Source organism: Siphateles boraxobius, unplaced genomic scaffold (genome assembly GCF_051911475.1).
Source record: "Siphateles boraxobius isolate OS27281-9 unplaced genomic scaffold, OSU_SipBor_1 22, whole genome shotgun sequence".
NCBI classification, from domain to species: Eukaryota; Metazoa; Chordata; class Actinopteri; order Cypriniformes; family Leuciscidae; genus Siphateles; species Siphateles boraxobius.
In genome coordinates, this window is record NW_027508833.1 from 22,986,151 (window position 1) to 23,003,527 (window position 17,377).

The following is a 17,377-nucleotide window of genomic DNA, read 5'->3' on the forward strand; positions in this document are numbered from 1 at the left end:
TGGTGCCGCCGACGCGCAGTTTCATTTACCACACACACACACACACACACACACACACACACACACTGAAGCACGTGTGACGCTTGCGCTATTTTTTGGCCTATATGAAGACACAAACGCATGAACTTCCTCTCCAGGCTCTAGATCCACTCTGAAAGTCACTTCGTAATAGGGTTGTGAACCGAGAACCGGTTCTTATGCAGAACCGGTAGTGTTTTTGGTTCTGATGCGATGTGTGGACGAAGTGCTGGGAGCTTATCCTTTAATAGCGACGTCTCACCACATAAATATTAAAATTGTAATGAATGCACTGTCCCTCGCGCTATTTGTATAACAAGTTAAAAAAAATTGCGTCAGATATCAACGCAGAGAGAGAGAATAAGACAGTAGAGCTGCACCATTAATCTTTAAACGATCTCGATTCAAACACCCACGCGATCTTATTCCTAAATGACAAAAACTTCACACCGGGACATTCAAATCTGTTTGCGCTGTCGCTGACATGAAACATCTAACGTTAGCTTTACTTTCTGTCTTTTCAACAACACAGTATCGATATTTCTGTGTTAAAAATATTCAAATGATCACAGAAGTACTGAGATAAAAGTTTATAGTTCGAGAATAAACACTGATGTTAAAACAGTTAATCACCTTTTGAAAGTCGCTTCAAATAACGAAAATTCGCTTCAGAATTTACAAAATGTATATAATGAGCGATTACATCATGAATGCCTTTTTTCAAAACGTGTTTTTGTCTTATCCTGAATCACTACGGTAAGGCTGTAATAAGCGTTTAGACTCAGACTACTTTACACTGGTCGGTTCGGCACTGCTGCGGAGTAGCCCAGTGCCTGCGTGACTCACTCGCGTCATTGACATAAACATAGAGAAGTAGCTCCGGCTACAATGTTCTTCCGCAAGACGCATGCATTTCTGTTTATTAACTGCTAGAGCACTTTAATCCAGTAAGGAAACAAGTGAAGTTTCACAGAAATCAATCATTCAAACCGATTTAAAAAATATTATGTTTCACCTGTCTGGATCTTACATGTGTGTTCAAGCATATTCTACCCCTTCTGAGAGGGTATTCCACTGCTGGATATACAATAACAGGGTTCCCACGCGTCCTGGAAAACCTGGAAAACCTGGAAAATGAAAGACCAATTTTCCAGTCCTGGAAAACACATGGAAAATGGGAAAAAAAGTAAAATGTCCTGGAAACTTTTGTGTTGTCCTGGAAAATAATTTTCCCTCCTTGTGGATGAACGCAAACGGGTTAAACATTTTACGCATGAATGTCTGTTTTCAGCTGCCTTCAAAGGGTAATATTGGGCTGAAGCGCTTGTCTGCTTTCATTTCTGCATGTAGCCAGCACAGCGCCCCACGTGACACAAACCTGCCAATATGTACGCATTTTGCGTAGCAGGTACGCAATTTGACATCTCAGTATGTAGGACTTGCCCCTGTAAACTACGGACATGTGACAACACGATGCAGCAGCGTGGTGAAGCACTTTCAGCTAATCATTGTAGAAAAGCGGAGAATAACGAGTCTACCGAACCTACAACGTAACATTCCCGTCCCTCTCCTCCTGCCCTCTGCCTGAATGTTCCCCATTCGCTGCAGTTGGGCTTAAAAAGGTAAACTGTGTGTGTGTGTAGGCCTGTCGCGATAGTCAATAAATCAATTAATCGCACGATAAAAAAATGAGCTCGATAATCTTTCCGGTCGCAATAATTTCCATTTGCATGCTTGTGTGTTTTCCTCGTCTCTCTCTACCAAAGAGACTGGATGACAACTCTCGGTTTCTTAGCGTGAACTAGAGCTTAGATTCTCTGCCCGAGCCCGAACTTGACCCGACCCGCGGGCCGATATTTCCCGACACTATCCTCGGGCCGGGCCCTTGATCTAGAGACGTACGCACTCCCAACGCAATAGAGTGCGGCGCGGCACTAGATTTGATGGCCGAGTGCGGGCGCGGCCGGTAATGCACTCACTCTGTGTGTGCGGATTGCGGGAGAATAAAACGCAGGGATGCAAACAGCGCGCTTTTCGGCGCCTCACGCTTTTTTCACTTCAGTTTGGGTGACTTGGGTCTGAGACTGAGAGGGTCTTATTATAATTTCACAAAGTCATCTGAAGCCATTCCATAGCTTAATGTGAGGGACAGAAGTCTATTTACATCATTAAATTAAAGTTTACGGAAACTCGTTTGTTCCCTCCTCTGCGGCTGTCAATCATTCTCCATTCAGTATTCAAACAGCGCGCGCGCCTCGTCCGGTTACAGCAGGATGCACGGTAAAACTCTCTCCAATATGATATATTCACATTATAGTGCTTGATCTGTAGATAAAAGGCTGTGGATTTGCATAAAATTACTTTATTTTGTGTATTTGTATATTATGTTTGTTGCTGTTTTTAAACGACTCGCTACCGTGCCTGTTAGCACAAGGACTATGAATCGGCATCAAACGCACAATAACTGGAATTTAAAACTGTGAAGAAACAAATGAACAATAAACTGTTGGACAGATATATGAGAAGAAAAGAAAGGAGCTCCACCAAGACATAAAAAATGTCAAAGCAAAACAGAGAAGAATAATGAAAAGCAGTGAGATGATGCAGAAAGAGGCAGACGAAATGGCAATGAAAGCAGAAAAAAAACAGGACTTCACATTACTGTCCAAATCCAATGCTTATCGCAAAAGTGTGGCCGAGAAAATGGAAGAGCTGCAAGCCCTAGCAAAAACACTGGAAGACCTGCAGGAGAGTGTCAAGAAGCTACAATAACAGATTTTTTTTAGAGTAACATTTTAATTGAAATGACATTGCTTTGTTTTATATTGACCTTTTTGCACTACAGGATAGGATTTGAGTTTGATATTAATATTTTTTATTCATTTTTGTAGTGATTTTCATTTTTACTTGAAGAATGCAGGTGTCAGATGCACTAAGTCAACTGTAAGTAAACAGTAAACAGATAAAGTAAAGGAAATTGTTTTGGTGATTTATTGAACATAACATATTTTGTGGAGAAAGTACAATAGAGAAAGATTGAGATGAATAACCATTTAAGCAATATCTGGTTAAATGTACAAAATATAAGGTACAATTGTAGAAAATAGCAATTCTCCAAAGCTTGGGATATATGATATATACCGGTATTTTACCCTAGTTTGTCAGAATATTTTACTTCAGATCCATTTCATACACCAGTAGGCTAAATGGATTTTGCATTTAAACACATTTAGATTTACAAAAGGTCTATCCATTTCAGCAATATAATTGACAAAAACGGTTACAAAGATTTGATAAATCAAAATAATTTAGAGTCAAAAACACACAACTCATCAGTTTATGCCATTATGTATACCAGATGCGTAATGTGCCTTGGTGCGGGCAGATGCAATTAATTTAGAATTCCGATAATAGTTAATATTTTCTAACGTTAGTGACTGATTGCGAATACTGCTTGACTGTGAGAGTTTGGACTTTTAAACTGATATCAGCAAGTAAAATAGCAGTGTATGAACTAAAGTAGATAATAACTTCTGTTTTAGTAGTGTGGCATTGCAAGTAGAGGAAAGCAGGTGGCATTGTGAAAGACAACAATCTTTGCACAACTATAATACAGAAATAACGGTATAGGTACAATATCACATTTGTTTCAAAATATATCTCGATATGATAATATCGGTATATCGCCCAGCCTTAGTTGTGATAACTTGATTCGCACTGTAGCAGCTGAAAAAGTCTTGAAAATGTCCTGGAAAAGTCCTGGAAAATCATTTCAAGAAAAGAGTGGGAACCCTGAATAAGATATAGGAGAGGTCCCAAATTATCCTTGAGAATGCAACATTTTTTATTTTCCTTCAGAAAAAAATATTGCTAAATAATATGTTGCATTTGTTGACATTGCCAGTCTGTTAAACTCATTTGACAAGTAGGGCCTATCAGAAATAAAACACAAAAAGGATTGTGTATTTTCCCCGTACTACTATTTGTATTAGTTTTAATAATTTTTATTGAATGGGAACCGGAACCGGAATCGTTTGGCGGAACCGGAATCGGAACCGAAAAATTTCTTACGATTCCCAACCATAGACAGTATGTTCCCAACCCTACTTCGTGATCATTTAACCGCTTCATTTGAGAACAACTATCATCATGACATAAACACACAGAAACTCAAAAGGTCTTCACGGCAACCCGTCAAAATAAAAGTTCGGTTTAACTTGACAGAAATATATTACTGTTGTACATTAGAATTTAGATATGTCCCAATGTAATAATACACTAACACTAATCCAAATAAATTATCATCAAAACTGAAATTTTTAAGGAATAATCCATGTTTTAATTTTAACAGTAAAGCTCATTGTGCAGCAAGTTATTTGACAAAAAGTTTATTTAATTTCACATGATTAAAATTGATGATAAATGATACAATTTTTGTTTTATGTCTTCATTTTATTACCAGAAAAAACACAACACAGAATTAGTGTTAGTGTGAATTAGCGCAGAATTAATTAGTGTGACATTTTTTTTCATATATTTTAAAAAAAAGTATTGTTTAATGATTCATAATACATGATTTCAATTAATTAGACATGCTTTTTGATTGCAAAAAAATTACACCACATATCCGTAACACGCCCGCTCCGCAACACTAGCAGTACCCCCCCCCCCCCCCCCCCCTAAAAAAGAATCCTAGGGGAAACACTTTGAGGAAACACCTTTCCTCCCAAACATGAAGTAAAAGAGTCACCACTTGGTACCATATCTACCTTTTTCACATTAGAAGCAATTTGTTATTGGTCATACTGTAAGTCAGATGTGATTTATTTTGAACATGTTTTTGTTCTGTTGATGAAGAATAATGATAAAGCTTGACAGAAAATGCCACTCAGCTGGTTTATGTGGCTTGTGTGACGAACTACACCCCTTACTATTATTTGAGACAACATAAGAAGGATAAGATAAAGCATCAGTTACAGAACTAATTTTTTATTCTTCTTATTTTTTTTAATGAACGTCATTGGGTCTTGTGGAAGCTCAAACGTGCTAGGTAACACACAAGAATAAACCTCATTAGTTCTTGCAGAAGGTCAAACGTGCTTCGTAACACACGCAAATTAACCTCCTTGGTTCTTGCAGAAGCTCAAACGTGCTGCGTAACATGAGAATGAACCTCATTGGTTCTTGCTGAAGCTCAAACGTGCTGCTTAACATGAGAATGAACCTCATTGGTTCTTGCTGAAGCTCAAACGTGCTGCTTAACATGAGAATGAACCTCATTGGTTCTTGCTGAACCTCAAACGTGCTGCGTAACTCGAGAATAAACCTCATTGGTCCTTGCATGTCAAGCAAGCATGCGTGAGCATGCATTTAACATATCTGATGATTGTTTATTTGTGAATAAAAGCCTAAAAGAAATCTCTTCATCATATAAAGTGATCGTGTCTCTTCAGAAAATTTGGACTGAACCGCTCAATTCATATGAATTAGTTTTACAATCTCTTTATGAACTTTTTGAAGCACCAAAGTGGTATTCATAAACTGTCAGTATAGAGGGACAGAAATTCTTCAGATTTCATTAAAATATTTTTATTTGTTTAGAATATGAACAAAAGTCTTGCGCGTTTAGAATGACATGATGGTGAGTAAATTATGTCAGAATTTTAAAAAAGCCAGGTCTGCAGATACCCTGAATAAAGCAGTTTACATGCAAAGCGTAATTGGGCTGAAAGGCAAAGATGTAGGTGTGTCAATCTGGATTTTGCATAAACAGTTTATGATCTTTACACAAGCACACAAAAACAGTTTGAAACATTTCATGATGTTTTAAGCATATTATATAATCAGTGAAACTGCATATGAACCCACTCTGATTGCACTGATATGCAAAGTAATTTATGGTATATTTGCAAGAGACAACAACCTTACATAAAGTCCATTGCTCAAGAGCACAATGATGGTAGTTTTTTACTAGCCCAGACCCTCTCAAAAGCATAGTTTTACTCATTGCATTTTAATGTTTATTCTACAGCAAAGTGTAAAACATTTAGGTATTAATGATGTTTCTAAAAGTGTTTGTGGAATCTTAGCATAATAATGCAAAGGCAAGCAAAGTTTGCAATTGGCTGCTCATTAAATAAAACCGCTCAGTGGAGGTTTGCCGTTTATAGTCACTGGTCATTCCACATTGACTATAATGATTGTGTGCTGTTTGGGCTTTGTTGCCATGGCGTGCTCACAAGTGAGCAATTGCTTCAGGCTACATGTGATTAATGACATGGAGCTGCTGTTTTAGATGAAGCAACTTCTTGCCGTTTCATCTCCGTGCATCATTTACCTCCGTTGACGTGACGCTGTTGTTTTTGTTTCTCTTCCAGTTGAGAGGGAGGTGGTGCAGAAAAGGACATTCACAAGATGGATGAATCTACATCTAGAGAAGGTCAGTAGGAATTTATTTGGATCCTATGAACCCAGTAGATGGAGTTTATAGACTTCAGATGTTCAGATTATCCTCCTTGTGCACAGATCGAGGCGTATTTGTGGTGGTAACATGAATGAATGAATGAATAATTTATTTCTTTTCTTTCTTTTTCCTCTTCAGAACATGATCATTAGTAACAGAACATTTTTTAACAAGATAATAAAAACAAAATCTCAGCATGTTCAAAAGAAAAGAAAAAATACAGAAAAAAAAGAAGGAAGAAGCTAACTTATATTTACCTTCCCCTTGTAACATGTAGCATACTACAAACAGGAAATGTATACCTCCTTCTCTCTGCTGAATTATTAATGAAGGAAATTGAAATTGTAATTTCTTAGCATTAATTATGCATGAGGTTGAAACATTAACCTGAGTTGTAGGAAGAATATCAGGGCTGAGGAAATGTTTTTTTGGGATGTACTATTTTTTCCACATCAGCCAATGGCGTTTAAGAAACTGCGTTTTGCTCAAATTTGCTCAAATAAATTATTTACTTACTCAATTTTATGTATGTATGTGTGTGTGTGTGTGTGTGTGTGTGTGTGTGTGTGTGTGTGTGTGTGTGTGTGTGTGTGTGTGTGTGTGTGTGTGTGTGTGTGTGTGTGTGTATGTGTATATATATATATATATATATATAAATCAAAACATGAAAAAAATGTAACTAATAATAGTAATTATTATATATAATATATATATATATATATATATTACTATTATTAGTTTAATTTTTTTCATGTTTTGATTTTTAGGGCCAGATTTACTAACAGCTATGATTTAGTGCATAAAAGTCATGGACACAGTTATTTTTGCGGCTGACCTTATTGCATATGCATTTTTAGGAGTTTCCCTTTCAGATTCAATTTATAGGAGGAGAGTGTTTAAATGAATCATGCAAGGTGATTTACTAAGGTTTGCGCTAGTCAGTTTACTGGTATTCGTGCCATTATTTAACGGGCAAAAAAAAAAACACTTCTAAACCAGACGCTAATTTGCGCTGCTTTTGGTACAATCCGTTGGTCATCATGGAAATGATCCGGCTGCATCTGTGTTATTTAATTTGTGCATCGTCAGTAGATCACCTGCAGAACTTTCCCTTCCTATCTGCGCTTTTTTTGGAATTGCGCTCCCACGCTAATTTGCCCTGTTTAGTAAACCTGGCCCATACTCTTCTGATGCTCCCTTCGCCCACTTTCACTATCATATTTTCCCTACCAGAAATGGCGAGACAGACACAAAACACACACACATACATTTGCATAAGGCATTAGTCATTGAACACAACTCGTTTAGGCCTGCTCTTTTGTTTTCTCTGGCTGTCCTCCGCGGCTCTTCTTGTGTTGTAGACAGCTTATAGATTGTAATGCTGCCATTCTTCAGAGCCTCATAATACTGACTGAAAACACTCAACGATGAATTCTTTGTTTTCATGCATAATGTCGCTCTATTCTGTGCCCCTGAGTTTTGGCTTCTTGTCAAAACTTCGACCCACCACCGGACAATTACACTTTGTCTGTTCTGTTTTGGTGGAAAATTTCACCTTTAACCCTCCAGTTTCCACTGTTGTCCCATCATATCCTTTGTATTCTTCTGAGTAATGTTATTATTGGAGAAGAGTGGGATTTCCCTCCTACAGATGTTAGCTTGTTATTTATTTATTTAAGATACAGTGAAATTTACCAAGAGTAAACACAAAAAATGAAAAATCTGAAAAATCATTTACTCTCCCTCATGTCGTTCCACACCTAATCTACCGCCTTGAGTTTGACCCTTCAAAAAGTTCATAAAGAGTTGTTACATATATAATAGAACTATAAAAACAATGTGGATTATCATAGACGTGCAAACATTGGTATCTTTGAGTTGAGGTGAGTTGCAAAAGACTTCAGCAATTGTCAACATTTGAATTTGTTATTTGACATTTTAATTTTTTTTCATAATACTGAATTTTAAAAAATATATATTTTTCTGTGACTTCTCTTATATGAGATCTGTATTTTATTCAAAGGATCAAAAGACTTTATAGTCGTTGTACTGCTGTGCAAAACAACAAGATGATGTTGGTATCCCTGTGTTCTCAAACATTCACATAAGACTGAAGCATAAAAAAACTCCACAAAATTTAGACAAAAACAACAAATAAAAAAAAATGTAGATCAAATGTTTAAAAAAGATAAATAAGGTAAAACAATATCACAGAAATATTATCTTTTGTATAAGTTTAGATACTGAACTACATGTTTTTTTGCTGTGCAGTGTAACCCTCGTTTGGAGGTGCGGGATCTGTTTCGTGATATCCAGGACGGGAAGCTTCTGATGGCTCTACTTGAAGAACTCTCAGGATGCAAACTGGTGAGAATCATTTCAGTAGATTTTCTGAATTATTTTACTTCATCTGTTCTCACAAACAGCTAAGAAAACGCTGACCTTTGATCTTTCAGCTGCATGGGTTTAAGCCATCCTCGCATCGTATTTTTAGGCTCAATAACATCGCCAAGGTATTGACATTTCTGGAAGAAAGAAACGTATGTATCATTTGAGGTTACACATCCTCACAAATAGCAAATAAAACACCCTGAATGCTTTTCCTGAAACTGTGATAAATCTGTCTGGTTTTAGGTGAAATTAGTCAGCATTGACGCAACGGATATCGCAGATGGCAATCCATCCATTGTGCTTGGGCTTATCTGGAATATCATACTGTTTTTCCAGGTAGCATAATCTTGTTTTCTTCCTTTTTGTTTCTTTATTTCTACATCGTTATGCTTTTACATTTGGACTAGTCCACATTTGATTGAATTAAGTTGTGGGAAATGGTTAATCAGTGGATTATTTGCGACTCAAGAGTCTTTTCTATGTGGTTTAAAGTGGCTGTGGGAAACAAGGTCTGATTGGACCAACGATTGCTTATGATATCCTTAGGGTCCAAAATGTGCACTAATCTTATCTTGTCTTTGAGACAGGACAACTCTCTTATCACTCATTTCTAATATAGGGATGGTAACAGATGACCGTTTGACCGATGGTTGACCGTCTCAACGTTAACCGATCAAAGTTGTCGGTAGTCGGTAAAAAAAAAAAAAAGAAGTGATCTCTAAATTAGGCTATTATAGACAGCGGACTAAACGCTACTACAGTTAGCCGTCTTATTCCAAGATATTTTTATGTGAAGTGAACTAATCCCTCACACTCAATTTTTCATAACTCGCCTGTTTGTACTTAATAAACCAATAAAAACATTTGGCGCGAGGTCACAGCGTTTGGGTTTGCGCGCTCACAAGGTTTGCGAAAAGTAAAGGCTACAGGCTAAAAGACTGGAGGTTAGAGCCAGGGCAGACGACAGGATGAAGTGTGCAAAGAAACGTAGTGTGTGGGACCATTTCACCAAAAAGAATGACACAGTAAGTTGCAACTTGTGTGATACAATGCTTAAATACAGTAGTAATACTGTAGAAATACATTACATCTACATTTCAGTGGTAACAGATAGGGCTGCAACAAACGATTATTTTGATAATCGATTAATCTAACGATTATTAGAACGATTAATCGACTAATCGTCGATTATTTCACAGACTAATCAGTAAGTTTGGAACGATTATTCAGCTTTTTCAATTACTTAAAACATTGAGTTATACATATTCTTATTATAATATAAAAAATTAAAATCAGTTCAGCTTTTGAAATAGTTGTTTTAATGAACTTTGAGCCAACTAAACAGGTCATTCTCTTTAAGTTTTCAGATTTCGGTCCAACTCAAAAAACACACACAAATGCTCTCCAAGCATTGTTGAATAGGCCCACTGCTTTTCTTAGAACTGAAACAGAAAAAGGGACATTTACTTCAGGACACAAAGAATGGTAAAATATTAATCTGCAAACCATTATTATAAGTATAAAATTACAACCTTTTTTTTACATGACAATTGAGCTGACAGAGACGTTCTCATTCACCTTTTAATTTACAGTATGAAAAAGTAACTGCCATGATATTCTTCCTGACATCTCCTTTTGCAAGTCATGATTATGGAACAAAATACAGGCAAGTGATAAGACTAAAATACCTAATAGTGTTACAATAATAAAAACAGCCCTGACTCCTAAGCTCGATCAAGTTTTATTTTATGCAAAATAAATCATTACATTACTGTAAATATATTATTATTGATAATATTATTAGTAGTATTGCATTCTCTAATAAAGAGATTTACCGCTAGTTAGTTAGCTCTAGCTGGAGAACACTCAATTCTCACCGGCTCCTCTTGTGCCGGGATGTTTCCTCTGTAAGTGCTCCAACGTGCATGTTGTGCTCCCGTGAAAAGCAAGTTCCGCCTTGGATGTATTGCACACGATTCGTTTGCACTCCATCATAATTCGCGCTGTTTTTTCTTTTACCAATAGCATTTGTAAGGGCTGCATTACACTCTAGATCAGCAAATCTACACTCTACAGCGTCGTAGCGGCCAAATCGCGACATGGGACTCATGTTTCGCGCTGTAGGGGATTTTAAAAAAGTGACGTGAGTGGAAGCGCGGCGCCGGGGCAATGTGTGTGTGTGTGTGAGCGGGAGGCAGAGAGAGATGTGACTGAGTTGCGAAATTGCAGGCGCGGCTCGAAATGGCTGTTATTTCAAATAGCGTGGCATATTTTAAACTAATCGGTTAACCGGTTTCAACCGGCTACTGAGGCTCGGTGGTCGGTCAAGAAAATTTTTAGTTTTCGCCATCCCTAGTCTAATCAGTGTTTAGATAGGAGCGAAGAGTTTCCTGAGCAGCATGATAGGAAAAGCCACCACGCTGATTCAATGGTTGTCATCTACTCGTTCAGTAATGAGCTGTTTGAATTACAGATCAAGGAACTTACAGGGAACATTAAGAGCCAGTTCCCCTCCTCCTCCAGCCTGTCCTCCATACCCACCAGCTCTGATTCGGACACTTCGCATTCCAGCACACCTTCAGATGAGAGAAAGCCCACCATTGCACCAATAGGTCATGGGAAGGCAATTAAGACCCTCTTGCACTGGGTCCAGAGACGCACTAGAAAGTAAGAGAGATTTCAGTGGCCACTGGGAATGTTTTTACTTAGTTATGCCAGATTTCAAAGCATTGCTTGCTACTTTGTTCTTCCAGATATGGAGTTGCTGTACAGAACTTTGGAAAGAGCTGGACAAGTGGTCTGGCTTTCCTTGCTGTGATAAAGTCCATTGACCCCAGTCTGGTGGATATGAGGAGGGCTCTGCTCCGAACGGCCAGAGAGAACATTGAGGAAGCATTTAGGACAGCACACTACAGTCTTGGCATCGCAAGACTCCTAGAACCTGAGGGTAAATATTAAAGAGTCGGTTGATATATAGTGGCCTCAAAAATGTACACTACTGTTCAAAAGTTTTTGAAAAACGGCATTTATTTGATCAAAGTAGAGTAAAAACAGTAGAATTTTGTCAACTTTGCAATCGTCAATTTTTTTTGGATTCATTGCATCCTTGCTGAATAAAGTATTAATTTCCTTTAAAAATATTATATAAAATGATATATAATATTAAATAATTTACATATTTAACGCGTATACATTTGTAAATATTTTATATTTATACATATTTAAATGATATATTATTATATATTTTTATATTTACATATGTGATGCGATCTGGGCCCAAGATCTTTTAAGCGAGCGGCTACTTCAGACTCGTTGTTCTCTTATGCTCCACTCTGCATCTCACGATAATATTCTGGATAAAAAACTTTTAAAAACTTGCGTGCCGTTGTAGTTTACACAGGACGGGCGGGAAATGCGCATTGATATACCTTTATTCTAGATGTTATTTGGTTTATTTTAATAGGTGAACTGCCTTTGTAGTGTTAAGAGAAGGAGAGCTGTGGGCGATTTTGTAACACAATGTATTTCAGATACATTTCAGAGGTCTTGAGGGCATTTGTCATATCTTTGATTTGTTTTAATATACAGTAGCTATTTAAATACATTAGCAGAGTTGAACTAAAAAAGTCCTTCCTCAGATGTGATGTTGAATCCCCCTGATGAACAGTCCATAATGACCTATGTGTCCCAGTTTTTGGAGCACTTTCCTGGAATTGAGGAGGTAGGAACGTTTCAATGAATTACAGCAACAATATACAAGTCTCATACATCTCAACTAAATTTGCTTTATTTTCTCCAGGATGAAAAGTCAGATATTCTGGAAAGAAGTAAAGCCAGTGCTCGTATGAACGAACCTCCTGTTCGGAATGGGGTTCAGAGAAAACGGGAGTCTTATACGGTCAAGAGAGACTTGGTTCAGCCACCGCCCAAGATCTTCATCTCCTCTGTGTCTGAAGATCGTGAGCAGATCACCTCTCCAGTCCTATCACAGACCCCTGAGGACAGACCATGGACCAGTGAAAGGTCATCAGTGGGTTCAAGTCCCAGTCCTGCAAACGACAAGCCCCTTTATCACCCATTGGACTTGAATAAAGACGTGTCCACCACAAGCTCTCCGCAACCTTCGTTCTCGGATTCTGCTGTCAACTCGCCCGACTCGTGGAGTGAAGTACTTAGCGAGACTACTAACTCTCACCGGATCAATAAGGATCCTATAAGCGAGAGCAGTACGGCTGGTACTGTTGAAGTGACCTCAGATTTAGGGTCACCATTTTCACCAGAGAGCATGCCGGAGAATCATTTGGACCGTGAGCTTTTCATAGATGAGGGAAACTATTCCCTCGGCTCCATGGATAGTTTACATGCCAAATCCACTGCGCCATCTGAGGAGGACAATGCTTACAAATATATCTTAGATCTGAAAGAAGAACAATCTGCTTATCATTCGTCCAGCGACAACATGAGTAATAAATCAGATACAGGATGTTTAGAACAAACTGAAACCAATCCTTTGGAGCAACAGGAACCAGTCAAGCCATCTTTTAATGATCCTTCATGTTTGGAAAGTGACCCAGGATACTTTCAGGATAACAAGGAAGCCATGCCAGCTCAACCGGAGGATGAGAGAACACTTACTTTCACTGTTGATGAAGAAGTGAGTGGTAATCTGGACTCTGAATCTTTGCAGGACAATGTAGAGTCTTCCAATACAGATGTTTTGCATAGGAATGCTTTCGAATTGACAGATGGACCTGAGGAGAAGCCCTTCATGATTGATTATGACAGTGAGCCGGAATGTCCAGTCTTGCAGTTTGAGAGGGTTTCTATATCAGGAAGTGAGGAGGATATTAAACTGTGCACTGATCTGGCTGAAGAACCAACAGAGGAACCAGGCAAAAATGATCTTGAAAATGGTCATTCTGACACCAACAATGATAGTAGTGACCTCCGTGATGGGGAACAAGTAAGTGTTTTAGAAATTGAGGTAAAGAATGACAACCTGGAAGAACCTGTCTCAGACCAGAGCCAAACAGAAGAGGTACCTAATGAAGATCAGGTATGTTATATGTGTGGATGTTCAGTTGCAAAGAGCTCAGCTGAATCAAGCGAACAGGGTGACAATTGTCTGTCCCATTTAAACTCAACTGAGAGGGACTGTAATTCAGATTCGAGACATTTCAGTAAATCAGAAGCAGGTGGAAACACTGAGGACAATCCAAGGGAACAGAACAATGAATTAAACGGATCTGTAAGTGATCTCAAGAATGAGCCAAGAGAGAGTAAAGGTATTCATGAAGATCTGCTTATTATAGGTAAGAGCTACATGGAAAGTGGGTCAGACGGCATAAGGAGGACTGAGTTTTCCCACAATTCAAATGGTGAAAGCCAAGCTCAGGTTTCAGACAATACGGAGCCTGGAGGGGCCAAGGATAACAGGCCTGTATCAGTAGTAGACTCTCACTATGGCGTTCTGAAATCTGTCACTGAAGCCATTGTGGTGCCTCTTTCTGACTCCACCAAGCACGATGGAGAAGGCGACTCTACATCAACCCAGCGACAGTGTCTAGAAGTTTCCAGCTTTGAGTCACCAATTGAAGCGGAAACCACCTGTGAGGACTCAGAGACCATTATTGGTGTACGTGGGTACCTTGAAAGACATCCCGCGGAGCTACGTCTGTCTCTCAGCATGACTCCGCTTCAGCCGGCACCTCCTAAACGTTCACTTACCGAATCGGATACGGACACCGAAGACACTTCAGAGGAACACGGCAAGGGATTTAAGTCGAGAAAGGTTATTTTTCATTCTCACTTTCCTTTAGCCTAGAAAACAGGCTCAGTTTAATGCATAGACTGACCTACAAACAGAAGGTATCAGCATATGAGCTGTTTTAGGGTCATGACCTCCTTTTCCAAATGTAGTTCACTTGAGCGCATTACTCAAAATGATCCTTTTTTTAATGATCTATTACAGTTGCTATTGAGTCCTGTGTGTATAGCCCAAGTATTCAGAGCCAGAAGAAATAATACTGTTTTCATTTACTTCTCTAGCACGCTTTCCATTCACGATTAAAGATTGATAGTTGAGACGAACTATGAAAGACAAGTTCATTTCCCTCACATAACCAGTATGTGGATGAGCTCTCTGTAGAGTTGGGTTCAGTAGTAGTGTCATCCACTCTCCGTAAAACCATTAGATAAGGGATAAAAAAGTATTTTGGCTTTCTCGGAGCCGCACATGCTGAGGCAGTGTGAGTTTGAGTCAGGTTCATGCAATTTCCCTATTCGCTCTCCTTTTTTTCAGTTGACCTTTTAAAAAGAGTTGTAAAAAGGCCAAATGGGAAAACAATAGTGTTTGAGATTCTGTCATATTCACACAGACTAAATTTTTTTTTGGAAGAAACGCTCACTAAGGCTGCATTTATGTGGTCAAAAATACAGTAAATAGTAATACAGTGAAATATTATTAAAATTACTGTTTTTATTTTAATACATTTTAAAATGTAATTTATTCCTCTGATGGCAAAGCCGAATTTTCAGCATCATTACTCCAGTCTTCAGTGTCACATGATCCTTCAGAAATCATTCTAATGCTGATTTGCTGATCAAGAAACATTTCTTATTATTGTCAATGTTGAAAACAGTTGTGCTGCTAAACATTTTGTTGAAACCGTGATAGATAATAAATATTCAAAAGGGCATCATTTATTTGAAATAAAAATCTTTTGAAAGATTATAAATGTCTTTACTGTCACTTTTGATCATTTCAATGTATCCTTGTAAAGTATTATTTTTATGGCCTTCAGTATACTTGTGCAAGAATGGTCATCACAATGATAATATTACCAGAATGGATATTAAATAGCTTGAGTCTGTATTCTGGATATTGAACTTTAATCTTGCATTATAAATTCACTCTATTCTGCATGTGTCCATTTATGTCCATTTAGGACAGACTGGGATCTTTGCATCTCCAAGACCAAAGCCTGTTTGACAGACACCCAGGGGAATGGGGTGCGGTGGAGCCTGATTCACCAGCTGAGCATTGTGAGCTCATTAAGACAGATGAGGACCTGACCAGCGCTGGTGCCAGAGAAAACACTGGGGCTCTGAGGTACGGCTCTATTAATAGAGACTGCTACAGAGACAGTCTGTGCCACAGGGGTGTGTTCTGTTTTCTGATAGATGTGACCTCATAAACTTCTTAGAACCATTGCAAATTTCCTTAAATGTACTTGTTTAGATTTGAAAACTTTGGTTGACTTTTGGTGAACAGGTCATATCCATTTTAGATGAACGATGCAAACATTTTGATCTCATAGCATGTTCTGTTACTGTATAAAAATGTGCGTTTTCCATTACAGCTGATTGAAGTCATGAAATTCGCTCTTTATTTTCCATATAAGAGTTCAGTGAGGCATATGAAACGTGTGTTTTATCAACCATAACACATTTATCATGCTCTTAAAAGGGACGAAGTGTTGACGGATGCAAGCCAACCATTGACTACTATACACTTGAGAAGGGTCGTTGACACCAGCGAATCAAAGGTTTGCTAATGTTCTTGATTGTGCCCCCCCAATCAGCCCTGTTAAAATATAATTATATCTTATGATAAACACTACCATTCAAAAGTTTGGGGTCAGTAAGATTTTCTTTTTTTTAAAAGAAATGTATACTTTTATTCAGAATGGATGCATTACAACGATCAAAAATGACAGTAAAGACATTTAGAATGTTACAAAAGATTTCTATTTTAAATTAATGTTGTTCTTTTGAATTTTCTATTCATCAACATGATAATAATAATAAATGTTTGTGTGCACCAAATCAGCACATTAGAATGATTTCTGAAGGATCATGTTACACTGAAAACTGGAATAATGATGCTGAAAATTCAGCTTTGCCATCACAGAAATAAATTACATTTTAAAATACATTAAAATAGAAAACACATCAACATTTGAAATTGCAAAATCTCACAATATTACTGTATATTACTGTATACACAATATTAATTCTTACTGAATTTGTTATCAAATAAATGCCGCCTTGGTTATCATAAGAGACAAGTTTCGAAAACTTTTAAAAAATCTTACCGACCCCAAATTTTGGAACAATAGTGTATGTAATTATATCATCTTAGGTGTCCAGATGATTAACATTTATAAAGGCTGACAGCCTTTTCTCTGGTACTAAATATATTGACTTCACTTTTTTAATTTCACAAATCTGTTGGTTTATTTTTAATAGGGACAAAAGGGGAAAGCTTTAGACTGCAGCAAAATGGACAGTGCCATCATAAATAAAAGGTAACATAGATTTGTGTTTCTGTCGGTGGGTGCCCAGTGCCCATACTTCATACAAAGCGCAGTTTTGAGACACACACGTCCATTCCTGACACTTTATTTTTTGCACAGAAATGCACTGTAATCTTACATAATAAGATGTCTTTACTTTTACTTGACTTGACATGGTATTTTTATTATTTTTAATGTTCCTTGAGGT

At 37.8% G+C, this 17,377-nt stretch overlaps 1 protein-coding gene across 1 annotated transcript in view; it reads left to right on the forward strand.

Annotated features, from left to right (window-relative positions):
* The window catches only part of clmna (calmin a), a 39,057-nt gene that overhangs the window by 14,753 nt on the left and 6,927 nt on the right, over window positions 1-17,377 (forward strand). The window contains exons 2-12 of the mRNA XM_077239155.1: window positions 6,396-6,457; window positions 8,753-8,848; window positions 8,938-9,021; window positions 9,116-9,208; window positions 11,346-11,539; window positions 11,626-11,819; window positions 12,511-12,593; window positions 12,672-14,663; window positions 15,820-15,983; window positions 16,341-16,419; window positions 17,123-17,181. Coding sequence (XP_077095270.1) covers window positions 6,396-6,457; window positions 8,753-8,848; window positions 8,938-9,021; window positions 9,116-9,208; window positions 11,346-11,539; window positions 11,626-11,819; window positions 12,511-12,593; window positions 12,672-14,663; window positions 15,820-15,983; window positions 16,341-16,419; window positions 17,123-17,181 — 3,100 coding nt within the window. The remainder of the gene's footprint in view (window positions 1-6,395; window positions 6,458-8,752; window positions 8,849-8,937; window positions 9,022-9,115; window positions 9,209-11,345; window positions 11,540-11,625; window positions 11,820-12,510; window positions 12,594-12,671; window positions 14,664-15,819; window positions 15,984-16,340; window positions 16,420-17,122; window positions 17,182-17,377) is intronic.